This window comes from Chiloscyllium punctatum, chromosome 1, assembly GCF_047496795.1.
Source record: "Chiloscyllium punctatum isolate Juve2018m chromosome 1, sChiPun1.3, whole genome shotgun sequence".
NCBI lineage: Eukaryota > Metazoa > Chordata > Chondrichthyes > Orectolobiformes > Hemiscylliidae > Chiloscyllium > Chiloscyllium punctatum.
In genome coordinates, this window is record NC_092739.1 from 48,879,936 (window position 1) to 48,903,519 (window position 23,584).

The following is a 23,584-nucleotide window of genomic DNA, read 5'->3' on the forward strand; positions in this document are numbered from 1 at the left end:
TAACCTTTTATAGTTGTCCCTCACTCACACTTCCAGTTCCATGAGACTTGGAGACCCTGGTACTCAGATGCAGATAACTAGTATATAGGAAAATCAGTTGGGAAATGGACATATATTCGGAAGGAGGTTGCAGACAGCTATGAAAAGGTTGACTGAACAGGCAAAAATGTGGCAGATAGTGTGTAATATAGAAAAGTGTAAAATTATTCATTTTGGCAGGAAGAATAAACAAACAGAATATTCCCTAATCACACAATGATGACAGAACTCTGAAATGTATAGAGACTGTGGTTTTCTAGAGCAATGTTCAAATCCACACTTAAAGATGCCTTTCTCAGGGCTAACTTGTACTGCTGTGAAATTCTCATCTTCTTCACTACTCAGTTGTCAGTGAAGCAATGAGAGGGGACTCAACCTGTCCAAGTAAAGAAGGCTGCTTTTAAAAATGGTGTCATCACTTTCCTGGCTATCAGGACCACCATCCTGTTCCCACTCCTCCACATGATTTCAGAGCCTCCACATTTTACTCTTGTTAACTGATTAACCTCGAATAACCATATTCAACTGTACACAGAAGGGGTGTGCCATTGACTGTGAGGAAATTCTGCTAGTGGTAGCTGATATGGAAGGCCTTGATCAGAAAACATGGGAGTTGAAAACTGCAATGAATATTGATCGCTATTGTCCATCACCAAAAATGTCACTTCAAGACTTTAGGCATACATTACTGATCTAAGCACTAGCATCTGATAGACTCTAGGACCATAAGATACAGGAGAAGTAGGCCATTCACCTTATCAAGTCTGCTCTGTCATCCAATGAGATCATGGCTGATCTGATAATCCTCAATACGACTTCCTGTCTTTTCTCTATAACTCTTACTGATTAAAAACCTATCTATCTCAGCTTTGAATCTATTTAACAGCTGAGCATTGACTGCCTTCTGCAGTAAAGAATTCCATATATTCATTACCCTCTGTGAAGTAAAAAAAACCTTACCTCTCTCTTAAATATGCAAACTTTTATTCTGAGATGGTGACTTCTGGTTCTAGAATCTTCTACAAAGTGAAACAATTGCTCAGTGTCTTCCCTGTCAAGCCCCCGAAGAGATTTCTTAATCAGAAACTGTTGGAAAAGTTCAGCGGATCTGGCAGCATGTGTGAAGGGAAATCAGAGTTAACACTTCAGGTCCTGTAGCCCTTCTTCAAAATCCCAGAACTTCTGTTCTGAATGAGGGTCATGGGCCTGAAACATTAACTCTTCTTGCTCTCCACAGATGCTACCAGACCTGCTGGGTTTTTATGCCAATTAATGATTTTGTTTCTGATTTTCAACGTTAGCAATTCTTTAGTTTTGTTTTCCCCTAAGAATCTTGTATGTTTCAACAACATCACGTCTCATTTGTCCAAACTCCAATGAATGCATGCCTATGTCTCCTAATAAGAAACTCCTATTATGCCCAGGATCAACTTAGTGAACCATCTCTGGACTACTTCCAATGCCCACATTTCTTTCATTAGATAAGGGGCCGAGTAGATATTTTGTTGACAATATTCTAGGTTTTGGCTGACTATTACCTTGTATAGTTTTAATAAGACTTCCCTATTTTATATGCCATCGCCTTTGAAATAAAGACTAATATACCATTTGCCTTTCCTATTACTCATTGATACTTTTAGTAATTTATGCATGAAGACACCCAAGTCTCTCTGTGTTGCTGCTTACTGCAATATTTCTCCATTTAAATAATATTCACTTCCTCCATTATTCCTGCCAAAGTGCATAGCCTCTTATTTCCTACATTACATTCTATTTGCCAAATTTTTGTTCACTCGCTTAACCCGTCTTTAACAATTTGCACATTCTTTGTGTCATCCTCACAATGTGCCTTCCAATCTATTTTTGGATCATCCACAAGCTCAGTTTCCAGCTTTGATCTCTTTGTAATCATGTCTTTGGATTGGTTCGAACATCATTCACATAACCTCTATTTGTGTCATTAATTCATTTATTTCCTTCTGATTGCTACACACATGGAAGTGAAGAGCCATTAATTTTTACTTTAAACCCTTTTTCCACCTTTGACCAAATTTTCCATTTAAAAAAAATGTTTGTATACTCTCTCCCACTCTAGATATCTGTACCTAAATAGTTGCTCTGCAATATTGCTGTATCCTTTTGCATCATAAGCCTATGTATCCCTTCTCCAGAACTGTCCCCACGCATATGGTTTAAAGCCGTCTCTACAGGTCCAGTTTCTTGATTCACCGTGATGTTAATCCCACCACAACTCAAGTGAAGCCCATCCATCCAGAGCAACTTCCTTCTACCCCAATACTGATGCCAGTGCCCCATGAACTGAAACTCATTTCTCCCACATCAAGTTTTACCAATTATAAGATACAGTATACTAAGTCATTAGTATACTGCTCCACTGATAGCTCCTTCAAAACCTGTGATCTCTACAAGGTAGAAGGACAAGGTCTGTAGATGCAAGGGGGCACCACCTCCAACAAGTCACACATCATCCTGACTGGAACTATGCAATTCCTTCACTGTTCCTTCCTGTCTCTGTTGTTTTGCTGGAATTCTGGAAATTCCCTTCTAACAGCACCATGGGTATATCTATTCCAATGGTCTGCAATGGTTCTAAAAGGCAGCTCACTATCAGTTACACCGACATTATGTGGGACTAATACTTGGGTGAGTTATCTTATGAGGAAAAATTGGATAGGTGAGGCTTTATCCATTGCTATTTTTGAAACAGATTGGAACAGGTTGTTTGAAACCAATAAGATCCAAGGCATCTTGACTGTGTGGAAAGGATGTTTCTGTTTGTGAGTGAATCTAGAACTAGGGTCACTTTTAAAAATAAGGGATCAGCCAGTTAAGACAGAAATGAGGAGAAATTGTTTATTGCAGTGACACAAGTCTTTGGAACTCTCATCCTCAAAAGGCAGTAGAAGCAGAGTCTTTCAATATTTCTAAGGCAAATATAGATAGATTCTTGTTAAGCAAGGAGATGAAACGTTATTGGAAATCAGTGTGTATGTGGGGTACTCACATTAACCCTGATCCTATTGAATGGCTGTGCACACTTGAGGGCCTACTCCTGTTGCCAGTTTGTAAGTTGATAATTCACAGCTACTTTACAAGTTTTGCTGTTGAATTTGCTGTAAATGGAAATCTTCTTAAATCACATGAATTGATGTGAACCCGCCAGTTTTACACTAGCCTCATTGTAAAATCTCATGAAAAGTTTATACTTTAGTGATTGAGGAATAACTGAGTTTTCAAATAATGTACTATGTTCATAATTATGGCAAAACATCTTTCTTGGTTTTGAGAAATGAGATTTGTATTTAAGAAATGTCAAATTTCTCTATTATACACAATACACAGGTTTTAATATAACACACATTCATTTAAAGTACATGTATGTACGAGTGTCTACCTTTATTGCACACATATTTCCTAACCTGTATTTTGTTATCTCTGTAAACTGATTAAGAACTGAAGGGCAAATCAATACCTCTCATGAGATAGCATTTGTTAAATTTGCTATTCTGTGGGATGGATCTTATAAGCCACCATTTGGCTACTTGCAGGTCCATAGCAAATAAAACACAATGTGTAGCATTCTCATGAACTAGATTAAATTCAGGAGAGTGAAAACTTATTCTTAGACCTTTGAGGTCAGATATCTTCAAGATGACCAGCAAGTGCTATCACTTCAATTCTAACTAGAAAATCTGGGCCAAAAATAGTTAAAAATAAAAAAAAATTCAAAACCAGTTAAATAAAATAAGGATAGAGGATCAGGTGACGTGTTGTTTCTGCATGATATGGGAACTGTTGCACCCCATTGTGGTTTCCTGTAACCATGTCTGTCGTAAATGTTGGTCACTGGAAGAACTCCGGCTCAGAGTCAATAAGCTGGAGTCTGAGCTTCAAACATTGTGACACATCGGGGGGGGGGGGGGGGGGGGGGAAGAGCTGGGTGGACGCTGTGTTTCAGGAGACAGTCACACCCCTTAGATTAACTAACTCGAATTTACCCAGTGATCAGGGACAGGAGGGTGTGGCTGTGAGTGAGGCAGGTCGAGGGATCCAGGAGGTAGAGTTTCAGGCGACTCAGCTCCTGTCCTTGTCCAACAGGTTCAAGAGCTTTGCTCCCTGTGTGGGCGGAAGTGGGGACAGCAGGGAGGATGAGCTGACTGACTGCAGGACTGTGGTGCAGGGAGCCATTCAAAGGGGGGGCAGAGAACAGAAATGTTGTTGTAATTGGGGATAGTATAGTTAAAGGCACAGGCACTGTTCCCTGTGACCAGGATCGAGAGTCCCAAAGATTATGTTGCCTGCCTAGTGTTTGGGTTCGGGATATCTCATCTGGGCTGCAGAGGAACTTAAAAAATGGGAGGGTAAAGATCCAGTGGATGTGGACCACGTAAGTACCAGCAACATAGATAAATTAGGGCAGAGGTCCTGCTAAGGCAGTATGAACATCTAGGAGCTAAATTGAAAAGCAGAACTAAAAAGATAACAATTTCTGGATTACTATCTCAGCCAAGAGCTAATTGGCACAGGGTCAATAAGATTAAGCTGGTAAATAATGGCTAAGAATGGTGTGGGAGAAATAGGTTTGAATTCATGGGACACTGGTATCAGTACTGGGGAAGAAGGGACGTGTTCCAATGGAAGGGTCTTCATCTGAACCATGCTGAGATCAGACTTCTAGCGAATTGCATAACTAGGGCTGTAGACAGGGTTTTAAACTTGGGGGGGGGGGGGTGTGTCAGTTATAGGGGAAATTAAAAAACCTGAATTAAAGGAGGAGGTAAGATTGCAGAACTCAGGAGAGGTCATTAAATTTTCCAGCAGAGACACAAGTAGGACAGAGTGTTTGGAAAGGGTTAGCAATCAAACTTCAAGCACACTGGACAAATGAAAGACAATGAGAAGAGGGACAGTTAATATAGGGCTGAAGGTGTTATATCTGAATGCATGCAGTAAAAGGAATTAGGTAAATGAGCTTGTGGCGTAGATCAAAACTGGCTGGTATAATGTGGTGGGGCATTACGGAAATGTAGCTGCAAGGGGATTAGGATAAGGAGCTGATTATTTAAGGATATACATCTACTGAAAAGATAGGCAGGTGGGCAGAGGAGGTCGGGTTGCCTTATTAGCAAGAAATGAAATTAAATCAACACAAGAAACAAAATAAGGTCAGATGGTGTAGAATCTGTATGGGTAGAATTGAGGAACCGCAAAGGTTAAAAAAAAAACAGAGTGGGAATTATGATTAGATTGGTGCTGCAAAAGCACAGCAGGTCAGGCAGCATCCAAGAAGCAAAAAAATCGATGTTTCGGTCAAAAGCCCTTCATCAGGAATAGTTGGAGCTATGTACAGGCTTCCAAATAATAATCAGGAGCTAGGGTACAAGATACAGCAGGAGATGTAAAAGATGAAGGCTGTGGAGCCAGATCATTGAGTATATTTAAGACTGAGTAGCAAGAGGATCAAGGATAACGGGAAGAAGGCAAGATTGAATGGCGGAGTAAACTCAATGGGCTGAATGGCCTAACTTCTGCTCTTATAGCTTATGGCCTTATATTGGGATTCTGGACCAATCTGGATTGGTGCTAATTGTTCATAACTTCAGTGTAACATACAATCCTCAAATGAGTTTTTGACTATACATTTCTGCTATTACTAAGACTTTCTATGTGAGACAGCTGTTACAATCTTTCTTGGGAACAATAAACCAGAATAACCAAAGTTAACAAATGATGTCCAAATTAGGAAATTACCAACTATACCCAACTTGTTGAAGTTTTTCTTTGAACATGAATCAGAATCCATGTAAACATGAATTAACAAGAAAATTATAGTCAGTAAGTTCAATAATATAGTGGGTTTCTTGAGGATTGCACTGTCTGCTCCACCCTCTTCCCCTAAAATGCAGGCAGGCCCCATAGTGTTGACATGGTGTTGGCAGGTAAACAAAAAGAGAGTGGGACACTTGTCCCATAGTGGGAGGAAATCCTATTCTTAATCTAATCTGGTTGGACCATTAGCTCTAGCAGTCTCGACAGTGTCACAACTGAGTAGGATCTTGCTGAGACTGCATGTAGGTTCCGGGATTAAGACAGTCATAGCATCTGGTCACAGAAGAGTCTGGGATTTTGAAAATGAAAATTTTAGGAGCCAAGGGAGTGGTTTAGGGGACTGGGAGTGAATTCTAGAAGGCAGGGTATTCATCTTGGGAGGGTTGCTGCTGGTACACAGCAGGCAAGCTACATGCCATATTGTATGTGCTACTCAATGAAGAACCAAATCATGGACTGTAAAATCTATTCCATGGAACAGCAGATATAACAAAAATTCTCTCACTAGATTACAAGTATTAACATCAATTTCCACAAAATTTGGCATTGTGAAATCTCACTGCCTTTCCAACATAGCCTCTGAAATGTAGGATCTCTTGCCTCTGAAATGTAGGATCTCTTAGTTTTCTGACACAGATTGGTACAGAATCCCTTATCAAGCTCCTTTAACAAACCTCATTAAACCATCTGATCTGTCAGGCAAAACTGAAGTAAAACTGTAGAACTGTAATGTCTGTTCAGTGTTCTACACTGAAATAACTCCACAGACAGTAATATCCCATCACCCAGTCACACTTCATTTCCATGTGGAAAGTCCGTGACTCTGGTGTAGCCTCATCAGAGTTAACTCCCAGAGCATCAGGGTGTCTGACACTCTTTTTTATCTGTCAGCCAGGGCTCCCTGATTAGACCAGATTAACAGGTCCAATCGGGGAACTCATATTCTATAATGTCCACCTGGCTGATTTTGTCATAATCTCAAACATTTTTTAAGTCAATCATACATTTTATAGACATTTAGAACAAATGTTCCTTATTGTTCTGTTTCCATGTTAAATATCATCCTTCAGTATTACCATAAATAGATTCTATATCCCATATGCTTTCTTGGGTGGGGCAGGTCACTGGATCTATTTCGGGAAGAAAATAAGAAAAACATCTCTGAGAAGCCTACAAGCAAACAAACTAATTCAGGAAATTACAATTGCCCTGAGTAAGTATAACTTACTTTTTTTGTACAAGGTGATCTTTATCTAAGCAAGAAATATGTCCAGCTCTGAGTGAGGAGGATTCAGTGAATCGGCTTCCACCACATAGAGTCATAGAGATTGACAGCATGGAAACAGACCTTTTGGTCCAACTCATCCATGCTGACCAGATAACCCAACCTAATCTTGTCCCATTTGCCAGCACTTGGCCCATATCCCTCTAAACGCTTCCTATTGATATACCTATCCAGTTGTCTTTTAAATGTTGCAATTGTACCGATCTACATAACTTCATCTGGCAACTCATTCCATATATGCACCACCCTCTTTTTTAAAAAATTGCCCCGTAGGTCTCTTTTATATCTTTCCCCTCTCACCCTAAACCTATGTCCTCCAGTACTGAACTCCCCCACCCCAGGGAAAATACTTTGTCTATTTATCCTATCCATGCCCCTCATGATTTTATAAACCTCTATAAGGTCTCCCCTCAGCCTCCAACGCTCCAGGGAAAACAGTCCCACCCTATTCAGCCTCTACCTACAGCTCAAATCCTCCAATCCTGGGAAAATCCTTGTAGGTCTTTTCTGAAGGAGACCAGAATTGCACGCAATATTCCAAAAGTGGTCTAACCAATGTCCTGTACAGCCACAACATGATCTCCCAACTCCTGTACTCAATACTCTGACCAATAAAGGAAAGCATACCAAACGCCTTCTCCACTATTCTATCTACCTGCGACTCTACTTTCAAGGAGCTGTGAATCACACTCCAAGGTCTCTTTGTTCAGCAACACTTTTTTGGATCTTACCATTAAATGTATAAGTCCTGTTGAGAGGACTTAATAGGTCTAATAAGGTCTTTATGTTCTGGAAAACATAATATCATAAGATTTATTAAGTTCTGGAAAAAAAAACTTTCTGACATCTAACCTAGTTCAAGCTTTATAAAACTTGAAATTGTGACCCATGGTATTCCATAAGCAATGGCCTAATAATATTATTGCTGGATTATTAATCCAGAAAGTAGCTACGGTTCTGGGGACCACAGTAGTTGATGAAATTTAAATTCAATTTTTTTAAATCTGGAATTAAGAATCTACTGATGACCATGAAAGCACTGCTGATTGTTGCAAAAAAACCCCAATCTGGTTCACTAATGTTCGTCAAGGAAGAAAATCTCCCATTCTCACCTTGTCTGGCTGAGATGTGACTCCAGATTCACAGCAACATGGTTGACTCTTAACTGCCCTCTGAAATGACCTAGTAAGCCACTCAGTTCAAAGGCAACTAGGGATGGCAATAAATGCTGGCCAGCCAGCAACAACGACATCCCATGAGCGAATTTAAAAAAGCTCATTTAGTTGAATGAACTGCCAATGAATAAACTGCCCATTGAAACACATTCTCCTGATCATGTCATAAATTTTGATCAAATCACCACTAAGTTCATGCTCCAGAAGCAAAAAAGCAAAACTGGCAGCATCACGATTAGAGAAATCTCTCTTCTTTTATGTTACTGCCCAGTAAAATTGAGCAAAGAGCAATAGAAAGTTAAAAATTTCATGCTTAGTCTCATTATTAGCGAGTTCCTATTTATAACATACTCTCTAACCATAGATGTCAAGCTAACAATTTCTGACTCACTGAATTATATTTAATTTTCTTCAAGTGCATACTTCCCCTATATTTGATAAACTGAAAAAAACTTCATATTTCATTTTAATTTCTGTAAGTCTTCTTGTCTATGTCATGTTGTGTCTTGTTCCCTCATAAAGAAATGACATATTTTTAAGTACTGGGTGCCCCAATCAATTTCACAAGACAGCCTGACATTGATAAAGGTAAACATTCTAAGTTTTTTCCCCACAAATCATTAAATGCAGTTACTATGGGGAAAGGGCAATAAGGAGAAGTATGCAAGAAGGAAGGGAATCTGATCCAGTATTGTATTTTACAGAGGATCCTCACATCAATGTGAGTGTTGAATCATACTGGTATCAGCCGGAGTGTCCTCTACTTAGACTCAGGATCAGTATAAGGGTCCTCTTTTCAGACCAGGTGTCAGACCAGATGCCCTCTGTTCAGACCCAAATTTGGTGTGAGTTTCCAATCAGACCGGGTATCAGCTCGAGTGTCCTCTGTACAGACTCGGTATCAATGTCCGTCCCTTAGTCAAACCAAGGATTACTGTGACTGTTCTGAGGGCTGATACAGGTCCAATGGGACAAGTAGCTTCTTTCAGCACTGTAGGGATTCTCTGATTCTATAAAGCAGCATCCAGAGAAGCTAAAGAATAGTAAATTTATTTTTGTTGTATAACTTGTCTTCGAAGAGGTTCCAACAAATGGGGCAATGGAAAACAAGGTAAGCCCACCTTTAGACCATCAAACAAGAGTGAGCTCCAGAACTAACAAATACAAATGATTTATCCAAAACATGTTCACGGTTAAGGGAGGTACTTGAGGAGTTGGAGGATGCTATTATCACCTCTTAGTGTAAAGCCACCTCACTTGGTGGCTCTCACTCTGAAGATATGCTGTTGGTGGTGTGTCAAAGAAACCTGAGGACTACAAGTTTCATCCAAACAATTCTCATGGATTGACCCATGAGTCAGCTGATTAGCCATACAACAGAGGCAATGCTCAAGCAACGCAAAGCAATGCTGCAGGCAGCAGCTGCATTTGGGACTTCAACAGTTGTGGTGAACATTGATTAAAGTTCAAACTTCTGCTCAGGACTTTGGGCAACAGACAATACAATGCTCTAAGTTGTGTTTTCCTTTTTCTTATAGGAGCTTTGCAAAAGCTGGCAGCAGCCATCATGCAAGTCACCAAACTATTGATTAGATTGCAGGTCTGTGCTGTCCTGAAAAGGTTATAGGTGCAGTCTAAGACCATGCTGCGACCATTCCTCTGGATGGGAGTACCACCCTGGGTTCTGACTGTCGAAGGGAGCACTGGATTCTCCTTCTGGCACCCAGCCAAAAGCAGCACCTCTCATAGAGCATAGACTGCACACAAGATGACGACACTCAACCTTTGCAGGGCTGATACTTCGGAAATATGACACAATAGAACAACTAGCTGAAAGATTTGTCGAAAGTCTGCGACTAGCTGGAATTTTAATTCATGTCTTTACTACCTCCACTATTTTAGGTTTGAAGAAATTGTGTAGGTAGGAAATTGTGATTGCCATTGCAATGTACTGCTGATTCAAATAATACCTTGACTTTAAACTATTAGTTGCTATTAAATAAAATCTTTATTTAATGTCAAACTTTGCAAAGGTTATAACATTTCCTAAAGTATATGTAAGTTTAATTTGCATTTCCAATGATTCCTAACATTATTTCATGTAATTTTTAGTAAAGGTTTCTCGTTGTAAATTGCTATTCAAATTTCCAAATGGATCTTAACATCATCATAAAAACTGTTTGTAATTAAACTACATTTCGTAGGATTTAGTTATGCTTTACTAAACTTGCTGTAACCTGTATCGGTTCAAATGTCTAGGTTAACATTTAGTCTTTCAGAAACATTTCTGTTATAATTCGTAATTAAAGTTTACTTGCTGAGAGTATGAAACATCTTGTTATAGAACAGTGTTTGAAGTTAATGAAAGCTGTGTCTGATCATTGTTGTGGTGTGACTACTGTGGGAGACTTTAATTGTGTAAAGACTTGCAACATACCCGGCCTCTGACCCCTCTGCCCTCTTGAAGCAACTCTTCTTGCATGTTTAAATGGTTTAGCTAAGAATGAAACTGTCAAGAAAATGCTAGTAAGACATTTACAGAATAGGCATCCTCAAACACTGCAAAACAATCAATATATGGTATATGTTAATTATACTACTAATTTTGTCCCTCCATATTTTGTTGTTACTTCTTTTACTCCATTGGTAAAAATGGTGAAAAGGTAATTATCGCAGTTCAGCTTTCATTGGCTCTCAAAGCTCGTGTGTTCCATGCCTGATTCTTAGCCAGACCAGCATAACATTGTAATATGCTTAATTGAGGCAGGCATATCAGACCATCAACTACCAGAGGTAGAGAGGCTAGTGGGTAAAACTTGAATCCAAAGAAAATGAGAACAAACTAATTTAAAATTGACTTATTTGACAGAACCTTACAATGGTTAATTTTCTACAAAGGGATGAAGGTGAGAATAGGAGGAGGCACTACACCCCCATACAGCTGCAGTACATTATGCCATATTATTGCCTTTGGAAGAGGGCCTTATGACCCTATGAATAAGTATTTGGGGTAGCCAGCAGTCTCATGTAAGATCAGGAGCCTTCTCCTGTTCCTGGTAATCTGCTCACTATCCAGATGTTTCTGAGGTTTCAGATACAAGTCAACTATTTCATTGCCTCTTATGTGATTTCCCAGAGTATCTGGTTGCTACTGACTGCTGTATTTGGACACCTTGGACTCAGGATAAAATATGCAATTCATAAAGGAGTACCAGAATGTGAGAGACACACATCGCAATGTATGTCAGGGTCCCACCTGATATTGTCAAGGCATTTGAAACAGCAACAGCACGCTTATGCTATGCTCAATAACGACCTTTGTCATTCCAATGACCTGGATAATGCATTCTTCAGGAGGGCTCCCTCTGAGAGAACAGATGTCATCCATCACGGATGAAATGAGTATGTAGTGCCTCATTATTTTATGCTAGTTAAGTCTGACTATTTCATTATGAAAGTTGCACCTTACTAGCAACAAGTGGCATTTGGTTCACATATAATATGTGGTTAAGGTGTTTGTAAATATGTGTAAGGTCAGAAAAATGGATCCTGTTGCAACTCATGCAATATCCTGCACTATTAAAGAAAACCAGAATGGTAATGAGTGCTGTTGGTAAAACCTTAGATCTAGGGAAACCTACCAATTAGAAGAAATCCACTGCTCACTCATACTTAAGGAATCATACCCACAGGGAAATTAGCAGTTTGCGAATATTTAAATTGCAGGCAAACAGTAGCATGACATTTCATACCACTTCTTCTTCAGTTTTGTAGCAATGTGTGTCTGAACAGGGAGATGACTGTATGAAACAGCTAAATAAAAACCGAAAGAACTGTGGATGTTGTAAATCAGAAAGAAAAAGAGAAGTTGCTGGAAAATCTCAGCACGTCTGGTAGCATCTGTGAAATCAAGTTAACATTTCGGGTCCAGTGACCCTTCCTCAGGATCCATAATGTTAACTTTGATTTCTCTTTGCAGATGCTGCCAGAACTGAGATTGTCCAGCAACTTCTGCTTTTGTATAAAGTAGCTATTCTTTATCATCACCATTCTCCAACCACAACACTTGAGTTGCAGAGTACTGCCATTTGGCTGGAAGAAAACATTTGTGTTCTCCACTACCAATGTCTACAGCTGATCATTCCAAAAATGGCATTTCCGAGGGAGTTCTTCAATACTTGCAATGATTGAGAATGAAGAGGAGCAGCAACAGAGGAAGAAACGTCCAGCTGTACTACATGTATCTGTTCCCTATCCATCTGCACTTGGATATCATAAGTTACTGACTGCATCGCAGCTGTTGGAACCTGACCTAGGAGTTGTGCATGAAGGCTTTATTTCCCTATGGAGGTAATCCAAGAGTTCCATGACATGTTGCCGTATATGGAAAGAAATTTATTCTAGAAGTAATTTTCTTACCTGTGAATTACCAATTCAGGCAAATCTTTAGAATCAAGCATTCATATGGGAGCATATAAAGGTCCCTGGCGCTGTGAGGCAACAGTGCTAACCACTGAGCCACTGTGCCGCCCATGACCTCTTTAAAATAAATGTTAAGCATGGGCTAACATTTATTTTAAAGAGGTTGTGGGTGGCACGGTGGCTCAGTGGTTAGCACTGCTACCTCACAGCACTAGGGACCCAGGTTCGATTCCAACCTTGGGTAACTGTCTGTGTGGAGTTTGCACATTCTCCCTGTGTCTCTGTGGGTTTCCTCCAGGTGCTCCAGTTTCCTCCCACAGTCCAAAGATGTGCAGGCCAGGTGAATTGGCTATGCTAAATTGCCCATAGTGCTAGGTGCATTCGTCAGAGGGAAGTGGGTTTGGGTGGGTTATCCTTCGGAGGGTCAGTGTGGACTTGTTGGGCTGCAGGGAATCTAATCAAAGGAATAAGGAAAAACAAGTGACAGCACCAATCTGAGCCTGGTCGCGAATCACTTCTTCAGCCAGAGGGAAAATAAAAATCAGAGAAGCAATACAGTTGAGAATGACAATCATTGGTTTGACAAGTATTTTAATATTAAAAACCTTAACTTTGTTTGTACTGAAGGTGTGAACCTGAAATCAATGACATTCATCTTCAATTTGAAGTTGTGTTACAAGCTATCAACTGAACCTTAAGCCAAAGTGTGAGTTGCTTGTGCCTAGGCATCCATCAATGCTTTGTGTTGCCTCCTACAGTGTGGCACATGTCCCTATTCAACTGATTCATTTTTAAAATTATTTTGTAGGCTTTGGATATTGCTGCCAGACTCACTAGAATTGATACAGCACATCTTGTAGATAGCGGGTGCATATTGCTGGCACATTGTGCTGGTACTGGAGGAAGTGAACATTTAAGAAATGGATGAGGCACTGATCCAACAGGCTGCTTTTTTCATGATGGTATTGAATTTCTTGAATGTCATTGGAGCTGTATTAAACTGAGGCAAGTAGTGAATACTTTACCACGTTTCTGACTTGAGCCTTGTAGATTAACAGGTTTTGGGTTTTCTAATCTATTCAGAGATGTAACCACACATATCTAGAGCTGGTGGAATTTGAACCCAAGCCTCCTGTCTCAGAGATAGGGCCACTATCACTGTGCTCCAAGAGCCTATTAACAGGTTCTAGAGATATTTTTAATCAGCATGTTCAGCGATGTTATTACACAAAAGCCTAATGCAATTTAATTGCTTTCAGGCACTTAACTAGCCAGCATTGGGACTTTTGTATAAACATGACGCCAAGTACTGCCAACAAGACAGAGTCGTTAATTTCCATTGCAGTATGTAGGAATTGACTTCTGGTTCAGAGATAGGGGCACTACTACTGTATCACAAGAGCCTATTAACAGGTTTTGGAACATCAATAAATGACTAACCTACAGAATGCCAGTCAGGGTTCATTAATAAGCCACTTGATACCAATTATCCCAAGAGTTTAATAATAGCTCAGCGAGAGAGTATGTAGTGTCCATCAATGCTCTCAATGCCTCGAGGGAGACGTGGGCACCATGGGGATAGAGTGCTTGATTTCCGCCAACTTCATTTTTGATTTAGTCCCCTTCTTCTATCCCTCACCCTCTGCCTCACTTTCTGATGACCAAAAACATGATAAGTCAGCAATATAGCGGGACTTGTATGAATCCTCTGTTGTGCCTGAAAACTGCCCAGCATAGATTTTCTTGAGACATATGGTAAAGATTCCCTGACAAGCACATTGCCAAATCAAATGAGCAGGAGTCATTTGAAAGCCACCCTGTCCTTGACTCCAAATCCACTACTCCATCTCCAGCAGCCACCTCCCTGTCCCACCCTAGTTAATTACACATAGACATCCTCTGGTTGGGCCTTGGATCATTGCCAGTAGCAGCTACTACTCTTGTTGATGTTGCTGACAATGAAAATTGACAGATTCTGATTGGTTGGCAGCTCTTGGAGGCATCATTATGTGAAAGCCCCAATGCTAACCTGTTAAGTGCCTGAAGGCAATTAAGTAGTATCAGTCATCAATGGAAGTGACACAGAGGTCCCACCACGTTCTCCAACCAATGATGGTGACTGTCATCACTAGAATCAAATTCCTATCACTGATGAATGTCTAGGAAAGATGGTTTGGTTTTTCATGGAAAATGGTCATTATTGGGCACATTTGAGACAGGGTTATAGAGATGTACAGCACATAAACAGACCCTTTGGTCCAACTCGTCCATGCCAACCAGATATTCTAATTAAATCTAATCCCACTTGTCAGCATTTGACCCATATTCCTCTAAAACTTTCCTAATCATGTCCCCTTTCACATGTCTTTTAAATGTTGCAATTGTACCAGGCTCCACCAATTCCTCTGGCAGCTCATTCCACACATGCACCACCCTCTGCATGAAAACATTGCCGCTTAGGTCCCTTTTAAATCTTTCCCCTCCGACCTTAAAGCTTTGCCTTCTAGTTTTGATTCCCCTATCCTGGGGAAAAGACCTTGTATATTTACGCTATCTATGCTCCTCCTAATTTTTTTTAAACCTCTATTAGACCACCCCTCAGCCTCTGATGCTCCAGGGAAAACAGCCCCAGCCCATTTCAGCCTCTCCCTATAGCTAGAACTACCAACCTAGAAAACATCATTGTAAACCTTTTCTGAATCCTTTCAGGTTTCACAACATTCTTCTTATAGCAGAAACCAGAGTTGCACGCAGTATTCCAAAAGTGACCTAATAAATATCTTGTACAGCCGCAATGACCTCCCAACTCCTATCCACAATACATTGACCAATAAAGGCAAGCAAACCAAATGTTGTCTTCACTATCCTATCTACCTGCAACTCCACTTTCAAGGAACAATGAAACTGCACTCCAAGGTCTCTTTGTTTAACAACACTCCCTAGGAATTTACCATGAAATGTATAAGTCCTGCCCTGATTTGCCTTTCCAAAATGCAGCACCTCACATCTATCTAAACAAAACTCCATCTGCCATTCCTTGGCTCATCTGATCAAGATCCCAGTTACTTTGAAGTAACCTTCTTTACTGTCTACTACACCTCCAATTTTGGCATCATCTGCAAACTTACTATCCATCGCTATGTTCACATCCAAATTATTTATATAAACGATGAAAAGCATTTGAATGTTAGCCTAAATGTTGCCATGTTAGCATGAACTGCTTCAGTATCGGAGGAGCTGTGAATAGTACTGAACACTGTTCATCACCTCTGGTGTTATGTTAGAGGGAAAATTATTGTTGAAGCAAAGATGATTGGGCCAAGGATACTACCCTGAAAAATTCTTGCCCCTTGTCCTTGAACTGAGTTGATCAGTCTGCTGCAGTCAAACTCACCTTCTTTTGTGTTGGATATAATAAACCAGTGGGCAGTTTCCACTGATTCCCAATGAATTCAATTTTGCAAGGTCTCCTTGACGCAACACTCAGTCAAATGCTGCCTTGATGTCAAAAGCAGTCACTTGTACCTAACCTTTGGAATTCAGCTTTTTGGTCCACGTTTAGTCCAAGGCCATATTGGGTTTAGAGTCTGATAATACCTAAACTGATCATCACTGAGCAAGTTATTGCTCATTAAGTGCCACTGGCAGCACGGTCAAGGACATCTCAATCACTTTGATGATTGAAAATAGACTCACGGGATGGTAATTGGTCAGACTGGATTTGTATTTTCCACATTGCAGGTTAGATACCAGTGTTGAACATGGATTGGAACAGCTTGGCTAGGTATGCAAATAGTTCGGAAGCACAAATCTTCAATGCTAGAGCTGGAGTGTTGCCAGGTCCCACCGCTTTAAAGGCGCCCAATGTCTACACCTGAAATAAACTGAATCAAATTGAAAGTTGTGGACCTACAATGTTGGGGATTTCATTCGAAGGTTAAGTTGATCATTTACTCCTGACAATATAAATATAAATTCTTCAGGCTCATCTTTTTCAGTGACCTGCAAATGACCTGGGTTCTGCCACTATTAAGGGTGAAACTATTTGTAGAGCCTCCTCCTCTGGCTTATTGTTTATTTATCCATTCTTTATGTGGCAGGACTGCAGAGCTTTGACCTGATCCACATAGGGGGAATAACACAGCTAGAACAGAACATGGATCTCTACATATTTGTTGACATAGTTAGAATAACAACCTTTGGGTAATTAAGAAATTCAGCTTCCATGAGAAATTCCACTTTGGTCCAACAGTTTTTGATTTGATTTGATTTGATTTATTATTTTCACATATTCCTAGGTACAATGAAAAGTTTTGTTTTGTGCAGCACAGGCAAGTATCATACATAGTACATTAGAATAACAGAACAGAGCAAAGAACACAACGTTACAGCTGCAAAGAAGGTGCACATAAAGCAAGATCAACACTTTAAAATTTAAGGTCCATTTGGAAGTATGATAACAGTGGGGGAGCAAGAGTTCTTGATTTTGCTGGTACGTGTGTTTAAGCTTTTGTATCTTCTGCCTGATTTTAGAAATTATAACTGGGATGGGAAGGGGTCTTTGATTATATTGATGGTCTTCCCAAGGCAGCGAAAAATGTAGATGGAAGATTGGCTTGCATGATGGACTGGGCTGAAAAACTCATTGTAGTTTCTTACACTGGACATGATTCCTGGGTAATGGCAGGGCTGTAGCCTACTATCATTGAACATGGACTGGAACTGCAAGCTTGTGCCAATTCTCTTTAACAGTCTTTTTACTACTACCCTCCTTGATGCCTTCCATAATGGAAATTCCACCATAGAAAAATCAGAAAATCTGAGACGGCTCATGGTGACTCAGGAGCTAGAACTGCTGCCTCACAGCACCAGGGTCCCAGGTTTGATTCCAGCCTTGGGAGACTGACTGTGTGGAGTTTGCACATTCTCCCCATGCCTGCATGGGTTTCCTCCCACAGTCCAAAGATGTGCAGGTCAGGTGAATTGGCCAGGCTAAATTGCCCATTCTGCTAGCTGAATTAGTCAGAGGGAAATGGGTGTGGTCGAGTTCCTCTTCAGAGGGTTGGTGTGGACTTGTTGGACCTAAGAGCCTGTTTCCACACTGTTCTAACCTCCAGAGAAGTCTCCAAGATATGCATTGCAGTCTCCCTGTTTGCCAGTGACTCTGCACCAATGTCAACTCTGAGCTGTGCATTCAAAATAGAATGGTAGATGTTCTCCAATGCATGTAACAACTTTAGCTTTATGACCAGCACAAATAAAATGTAAGTAACGTACCCACCTGTTCCCTATCTTGTGGCCAAGGTTTTAGTCCAAACATTTGAGGAGCTTACTCGAAGTGGAAAGCCACACCATATTTAGACAGTCACAAATGAGTTGAGTTAGTAACATAGCCTGAAAGCTTATCACTCGATTATCAAACCAAAGCTTCAATCTGGGATGAGCTTGCAATGGTGGTCATGGGAAGCGCCACAAGACCACATTTAAATACGTTCTGAAGGACTGTTACACCCGAAGCGTTAACTCTCTGCTTTCTCTCCGCAGAAGCCGCCAGGCCTGCTGAGTTATTAACGAGTCCAATGAGAGATTTGCTTCGTTGCACGTCACGTCTGACTCAGATTAAACGACGTGCGACGACTTTTAGCGCTGGTACAGCTAAGGATTAAACAGTGGAGTTACTCCTGATAGTTAACCTCACCCTGCGCCTGCGCCGCCGGTCTCCAACCGGCACAGTGACGGTTAAACCTCGCGGTGGTTTGTTTTCCCACGGCGCGGCGCGCGTGCTCCCACGTGACGATGACGCCGGTACCAAAACGACCTCGGGGCGTCTCGAAACTGTGCGACACGCAAAACACCTACCGGGGCGGGGAGCCTGGAAACAGCCGGTGTGCGCGTTCGTTCGGGCGGGCGGGGTGACTGGGTGCGGACGCAGGTTGGAGCCGAAAACAGCAGAGTCGGCAGAGAGAGAGAGAGAGAGACCAAAAAAAAGGGGCAATGGGGCGGGAGAAGCACACTCTCAAACTGTCCATCATATTATAGGGGAGGGGGCCCCCGGTAGGAAATAAACCGTAAGCACACGCGGCGCCAGGTGTAAACCGCAATGGTCCCCCCCTGGTGGAGTTAAACCGGCACTCGGCCCATCATACTCATTGTGGTTAATGGGCGGCGGGAGATGGGGTCTTTACCCAATGTCCTAAAGCGGTGTTAGTGGCGGCGGTGTGTCCTACCCGCCGCGGCCCCTGTTTAACTCCTCTAATCCTCCCGGGGCTGCTACCGGCGCCGCCTCCTCTTCCTCCGCCTCTTTTGTGTGTGTGTGTTTTTTTTCCACACTCTCTCTCTCTCTCTGTCAGTGTCTCCCTCCCTCCACAAACTGCCAGACCCTCCCCTCCTTGTTATGCAGGATGATGACCTTCTGATGCCGGACAGGACGACCGACATCAGCCTCAGCGCGACTCGCCCAGCTCCGACCACCTCCGGCCGCCCGGTCTCCGCACCGCCCGCCCGTGGTTTCAGTCGCCAGCGGCGGGGGGAGGAGGAGGAGGAGGAGGAGGGGGGAGACATCACCATCACCCAGTGTCCGGACATCCTGACCATACCGAGTCATCATCATCCTCCTCCTCCTCCTGTTTCTCAGCTCCGAGGCCGCCCCCTGCCTCCCAGCCCCGGGGAGGAGGAGGAGGAGGAGGAGGGAGGCGGGGACACGGACAGACTCTCCTCCACCGATGCCGCTCTGAAGTTTGCGGAGAGCAGCCAGCAGCACCGCGGCGGCCACAGGCTGATGGAGTCTCCCGGTAACATGACGGCGGCTAATGGCGGCGGCATCGGGATGTTACCGGGACTCGGCGCCGGCTTTCAGCAGCAGCAGCAGCAGCTCCACCATCACCCGGACGGCAGCGGGGGAGGAGGAGGGGTATCCGCCGGCGGAGGCGCCGGCAGCAGCAGCAGCAGCGGAGGCAGCAGCAGCAGTAACGGCTCCTCGCCCTCTCCGGTCGCAGCTCTCACCGGCTTCGGCACCGCCTGGTCGCCGGCTCCCGCCGCCCAAGTCAGCACTCCGCCCGCCTCCGCCGCCGCCAATACCCCGGCACTGTCGGCCGCCGGCCCCGGAACCTGCCCGGTGCCTAACTCCGCTGAAGACAGCTTTTTCCACGGCATCCCCTCCATTAACGGCACGGTCCTCTTTCAGAGCTTCGCCGGGATGAGCCAGGGTTACGGCGGGGGAGGAGGAGGTGGAGGAGGAGGCACTAACTTCTCCCCTTTACCTCAGCAGCAGCAGCAGAGCCGGCGATCTCCTGTCGGCCTTCACCATCACCATCACCCCCAACACCAGGCCGCTTTCCCTCACCAGAGGAGCACCTACAACCACCATCAGGTACCGCTTTTGGATCAAGTCATCAGTGTAACGCAGACTTTATCCCTGTCTATCTGTGTGTGTCTCTCTCTCCCCCCGGTAACGTCCCTGTCTCCGGGTTGCTGGAGATGCTTTATGCTCAGATACCCCGGTTGGAGTAGGCAGACCCTAGCCTCCGACACTGACTGCCCAACGAGTCGTATCCGAATCTAAACGCTCCCCTTAACCAGGGAACCTGCCAAGTTTCTCCGACACTGTTTTTATTTTATTCTGAAGCGCTGCCTCCTCCTGCGGAGGGATTGAACTCAGCCACAGTCAATTAATACAGTTTTGCATCCCATATCTAAATCGAGCCTGTTGAGCTAGCTCAATGTTTTTTTTTCCCCCAATCGCCCACCGCCACCGGGTAAGGGCAATGGGGAGAGCCCACCCTCCGCCCTCTGCGCTAACAGTGACCGGCTCACTATGTTATTGCCCCCGGTGGGCTCAGCGAGCATGACAGTGCTGGTCAATGCACAGGCTCGGTCTTTCATCTCTAAACTTGATTCGTACGGATTTGCATTTTCTGTTTAAATCTATCTCTTTTTTTTTATATGCCCCTAACACCGTTTGTCGCGGTTGCCGAGTTGCCTCCGACGGCAGGTTGAACCTTACTGCCAATGTACAGGATTCCTTCCCTGTACCCTGCTGGGGAGCAGTGGGGAATCCCAGGGGTCTGGATACATTTTTTTTCCCCCTGTTTTATTTTAAATTGGTGCATAGTATGAGGTGTCAACGCCTGGATAAGATTACGAAAAGAAACCTTCAAATCTCTCTGACGTTCAGCAGCCACACCTTAGTTGAAGTTAAATGATCTGATTTACAATTACCTAAATATATTTGCGAAATACTACTTATTGTGTGCAATTCATGAATTCGTTTGAATGTTGTTTTCCCGTCGCAGGTTTTACGTTTATATAAAGATCGTTAGCTAAAGCTTGGTAATTATCCAAAGCAGGGAAAATAATTTATTCTCCATTACCAATGAACCAAATATCACCTAAATTTCTTTAAAAATATAGGTGCAGTATTCAGCCTAACACTACAGCGTATTGGATGTGAACAGAAGGGGCATGATGCAGGGATGTAGTGGCAGTGGAAAATTACTGTGCAGTTTATTCCATGTATAGCGAGAAGGTTGTTTTCAGTTCTGCCTGGCCCTTTAAAATAGGGAGCAAGGTTCTTTGCCAACATTGCATATTATTTGTTTGTTCAAATAATTAAATATGATTCAAACATAATTTGACTGATTTACATAAAATCATGCTTGTTGAAGTTGAAATAGTGCACTGTTTTCAACGACACTGGATAACTGCAAATGTATGTTACGCCGAACGAGCGAGCCAGACAATGGGGATTGGAAAAATTCTATTGCACAACAGCCAAAACAAAACTCTACTAGGCTGCTAATGAATGCAGTAGGACTGTATGTGTTTGTTAAGCCTTTTGGATTAGGCTTGGACCTTTTCCATAATGTTCGAATATGCTTCCATCATTGCTACATTGTTAGGGAACATCTAGGCAAATCTGGAATCCCACAGGTCTATCTGTATTTCATATTGACAACAGAGCATTTAAATTTAAGCTGGATAGATTGGAAGTTGCATTTTTAATCTGCCAAATACGTTTCTGCAGTGATTTGATTAGGAAATATATTGGTAAAATGTAAAATATTTTTGTATGCTTTTTAATATTACTGATTTTATACCCTATTTCTATTACCTACTGTACATTTAGTGTCTGTCTTGAACTTTTAAAATGAAAATCATGACAGTCTTACAGAGGGGATTTGGCTAATTACTTTTCTCTCAATTGTCAGATCCGTGATGTTTGTTGACTACCCTGGATATCTTTAAAAATAAAACTTCCCTTATAGAATCTCTTAGTATTTTGTTATAGTAGCTGGTAGATTTTCCTTTAGGTTAAATATCAAGGTTTTAATAAATGTATTAACAAACGTACTGCCTGTGCACTAATTATTGAAGGTTTTAACCATGGAGACAAACTGAGCCTTTCCGAACTTGCATTGTGATACTCCAGTTCTTAAAAATAAAAATGTCTTCGTGCTAGATTATGTATTTGTACACTTCTGTTTATATGTTTATGTATTTATAACTTATGGTTTAATATTATCAGCCCATAATGAAACAGTCTCCATGGAACAGCCACCAGAGCAGTGGCTGGAGTGCAGGAGTGTCCTGGGGAGGCATGCAGACAAGGGATCACCGCAGATCTGGAGGTGTAGGAATGCCAACAACTATGAACCAAATCTCTCCACTGAAGAAACCTTTTTCCAGTAATATTATAGCACCACCCAAATTTCCTCGGTCAGCTCCAACACTGCCACCAAAATCTTGGATTGAAGACAATGTTTTCAGGACAGACAACAATAGCAACACTCTGTTACCTTTACAGGTAAGAACAGGACGAGCTTTTTTTGACATAAGTAATCTAAAAATTTTAAAAATTTAATTTCCCTGAAGATTCACCAAAAACTGTTTTAAATTTGACAAAGGATAGTTTTACTATTTCATTCTATCTTCTTTATCAACTACCTCATTTGTTTTGACATTGTATGCCAGTTTCATTCTTGAATAATTTCCTGAGATTTATTGAGTTGGATGAAGGAATTGAATTAAAATGAAATGCAAACACAGGTATTAAGAGCAGGAGTAGGCCATTCAGCCGCTTGTTTTCTCTAACATTCAATAAGGTAATGGCTGACTTGACTACTCCTCATTTCTGTTCACCCCTGATAATCTTTAACCTTTTTTCTATCAAGCATCCATCCACCTTGGCCCTAAAAATCTTGCTTCTATTGCAATATAAGGAAGAGAATTTCTGACTTTTAAGCGGAGAAAATTCTGCTCTAATGTTCTTTAGTTTGTAACCCCTAATTCTAGAATCTGAGATTAAATATCCTCTCCACATGATTTCTGTCCAGACCCCTTTGAGATCCCTTCAATTCTATCAAGTTGCATCCTCCTTCTAAATTAAAGCTACAAACCCAATAAACAATTTTCCCATTCTCATTATTCGTAATTTTTCTCTGAACTGCTTGCAGTGCATTTTCATCTCTTAAATAAAGATTACCAGTGTTGTACGTTATACTCCAGATGTAGTCTCATCAATGTTTTCTATAAAGTTAGAGGTACAATTATTTTTTTAAAATAATTTCAGTGCTATTATGATTCCAGGCATCTTTATGCATTTTTTGTGCTCACTTCAAGTTGCTTCCAACTCCCTGTCAGACTGTTAGTACAGGTATGCATTGATAGTTAAAGCTAGCAGAACTCTGCTAATGATGAACTGGACAAATGCATTACCTATGTTAAAGTACCATGAGGGCACCCAGAGGAGATTCCATTTTTAAATAAATTCTTCAAAATGGTGTTTTTTTTCTTGAGCTAATTGTTTTAATCTGAC

The 23,584-nt window shown here is 41.9% G+C and overlaps 1 protein-coding gene and 1 long non-coding RNA gene across 4 annotated transcripts in view; one reads left to right on the forward strand and one right to left on the reverse strand.

Annotated features, from left to right (window-relative positions):
* Nucleotides 1–18,670, reverse strand: part of LOC140461864 (uncharacterized) — a 126,867-nt gene extending 108,197 nt beyond the window's left edge. The window contains exon 1 of one of the 2 annotated variants that reach the window (XR_011954523.1): nucleotides 18,049–18,670. This is a non-coding gene — a long non-coding RNA (uncharacterized lncRNA). The remainder of the gene's footprint in view (nucleotides 1–18,048) is intronic. The other variant, XR_011954515.1, reaches the window with a different exon arrangement.
* A 495-nt stretch (nucleotides 18,671–19,165) lies between these two features.
* Nucleotides 19,166–23,584, forward strand: part of cpeb2 (cytoplasmic polyadenylation element binding protein 2) — a 128,206-nt gene continuing 123,787 nt past the window's right edge. For both annotated transcript variants that reach the window (XM_072555938.1, XM_072555949.1), the window contains exons 1-2: nucleotides 19,166–20,140; nucleotides 22,295–22,573. In XM_072555938.1, coding sequence (XP_072412039.1) covers nucleotides 19,166–20,140; nucleotides 22,295–22,573 — 1,254 coding nt within the window. The remainder of the gene's footprint in view (nucleotides 20,141–22,294; nucleotides 22,574–23,584) is intronic.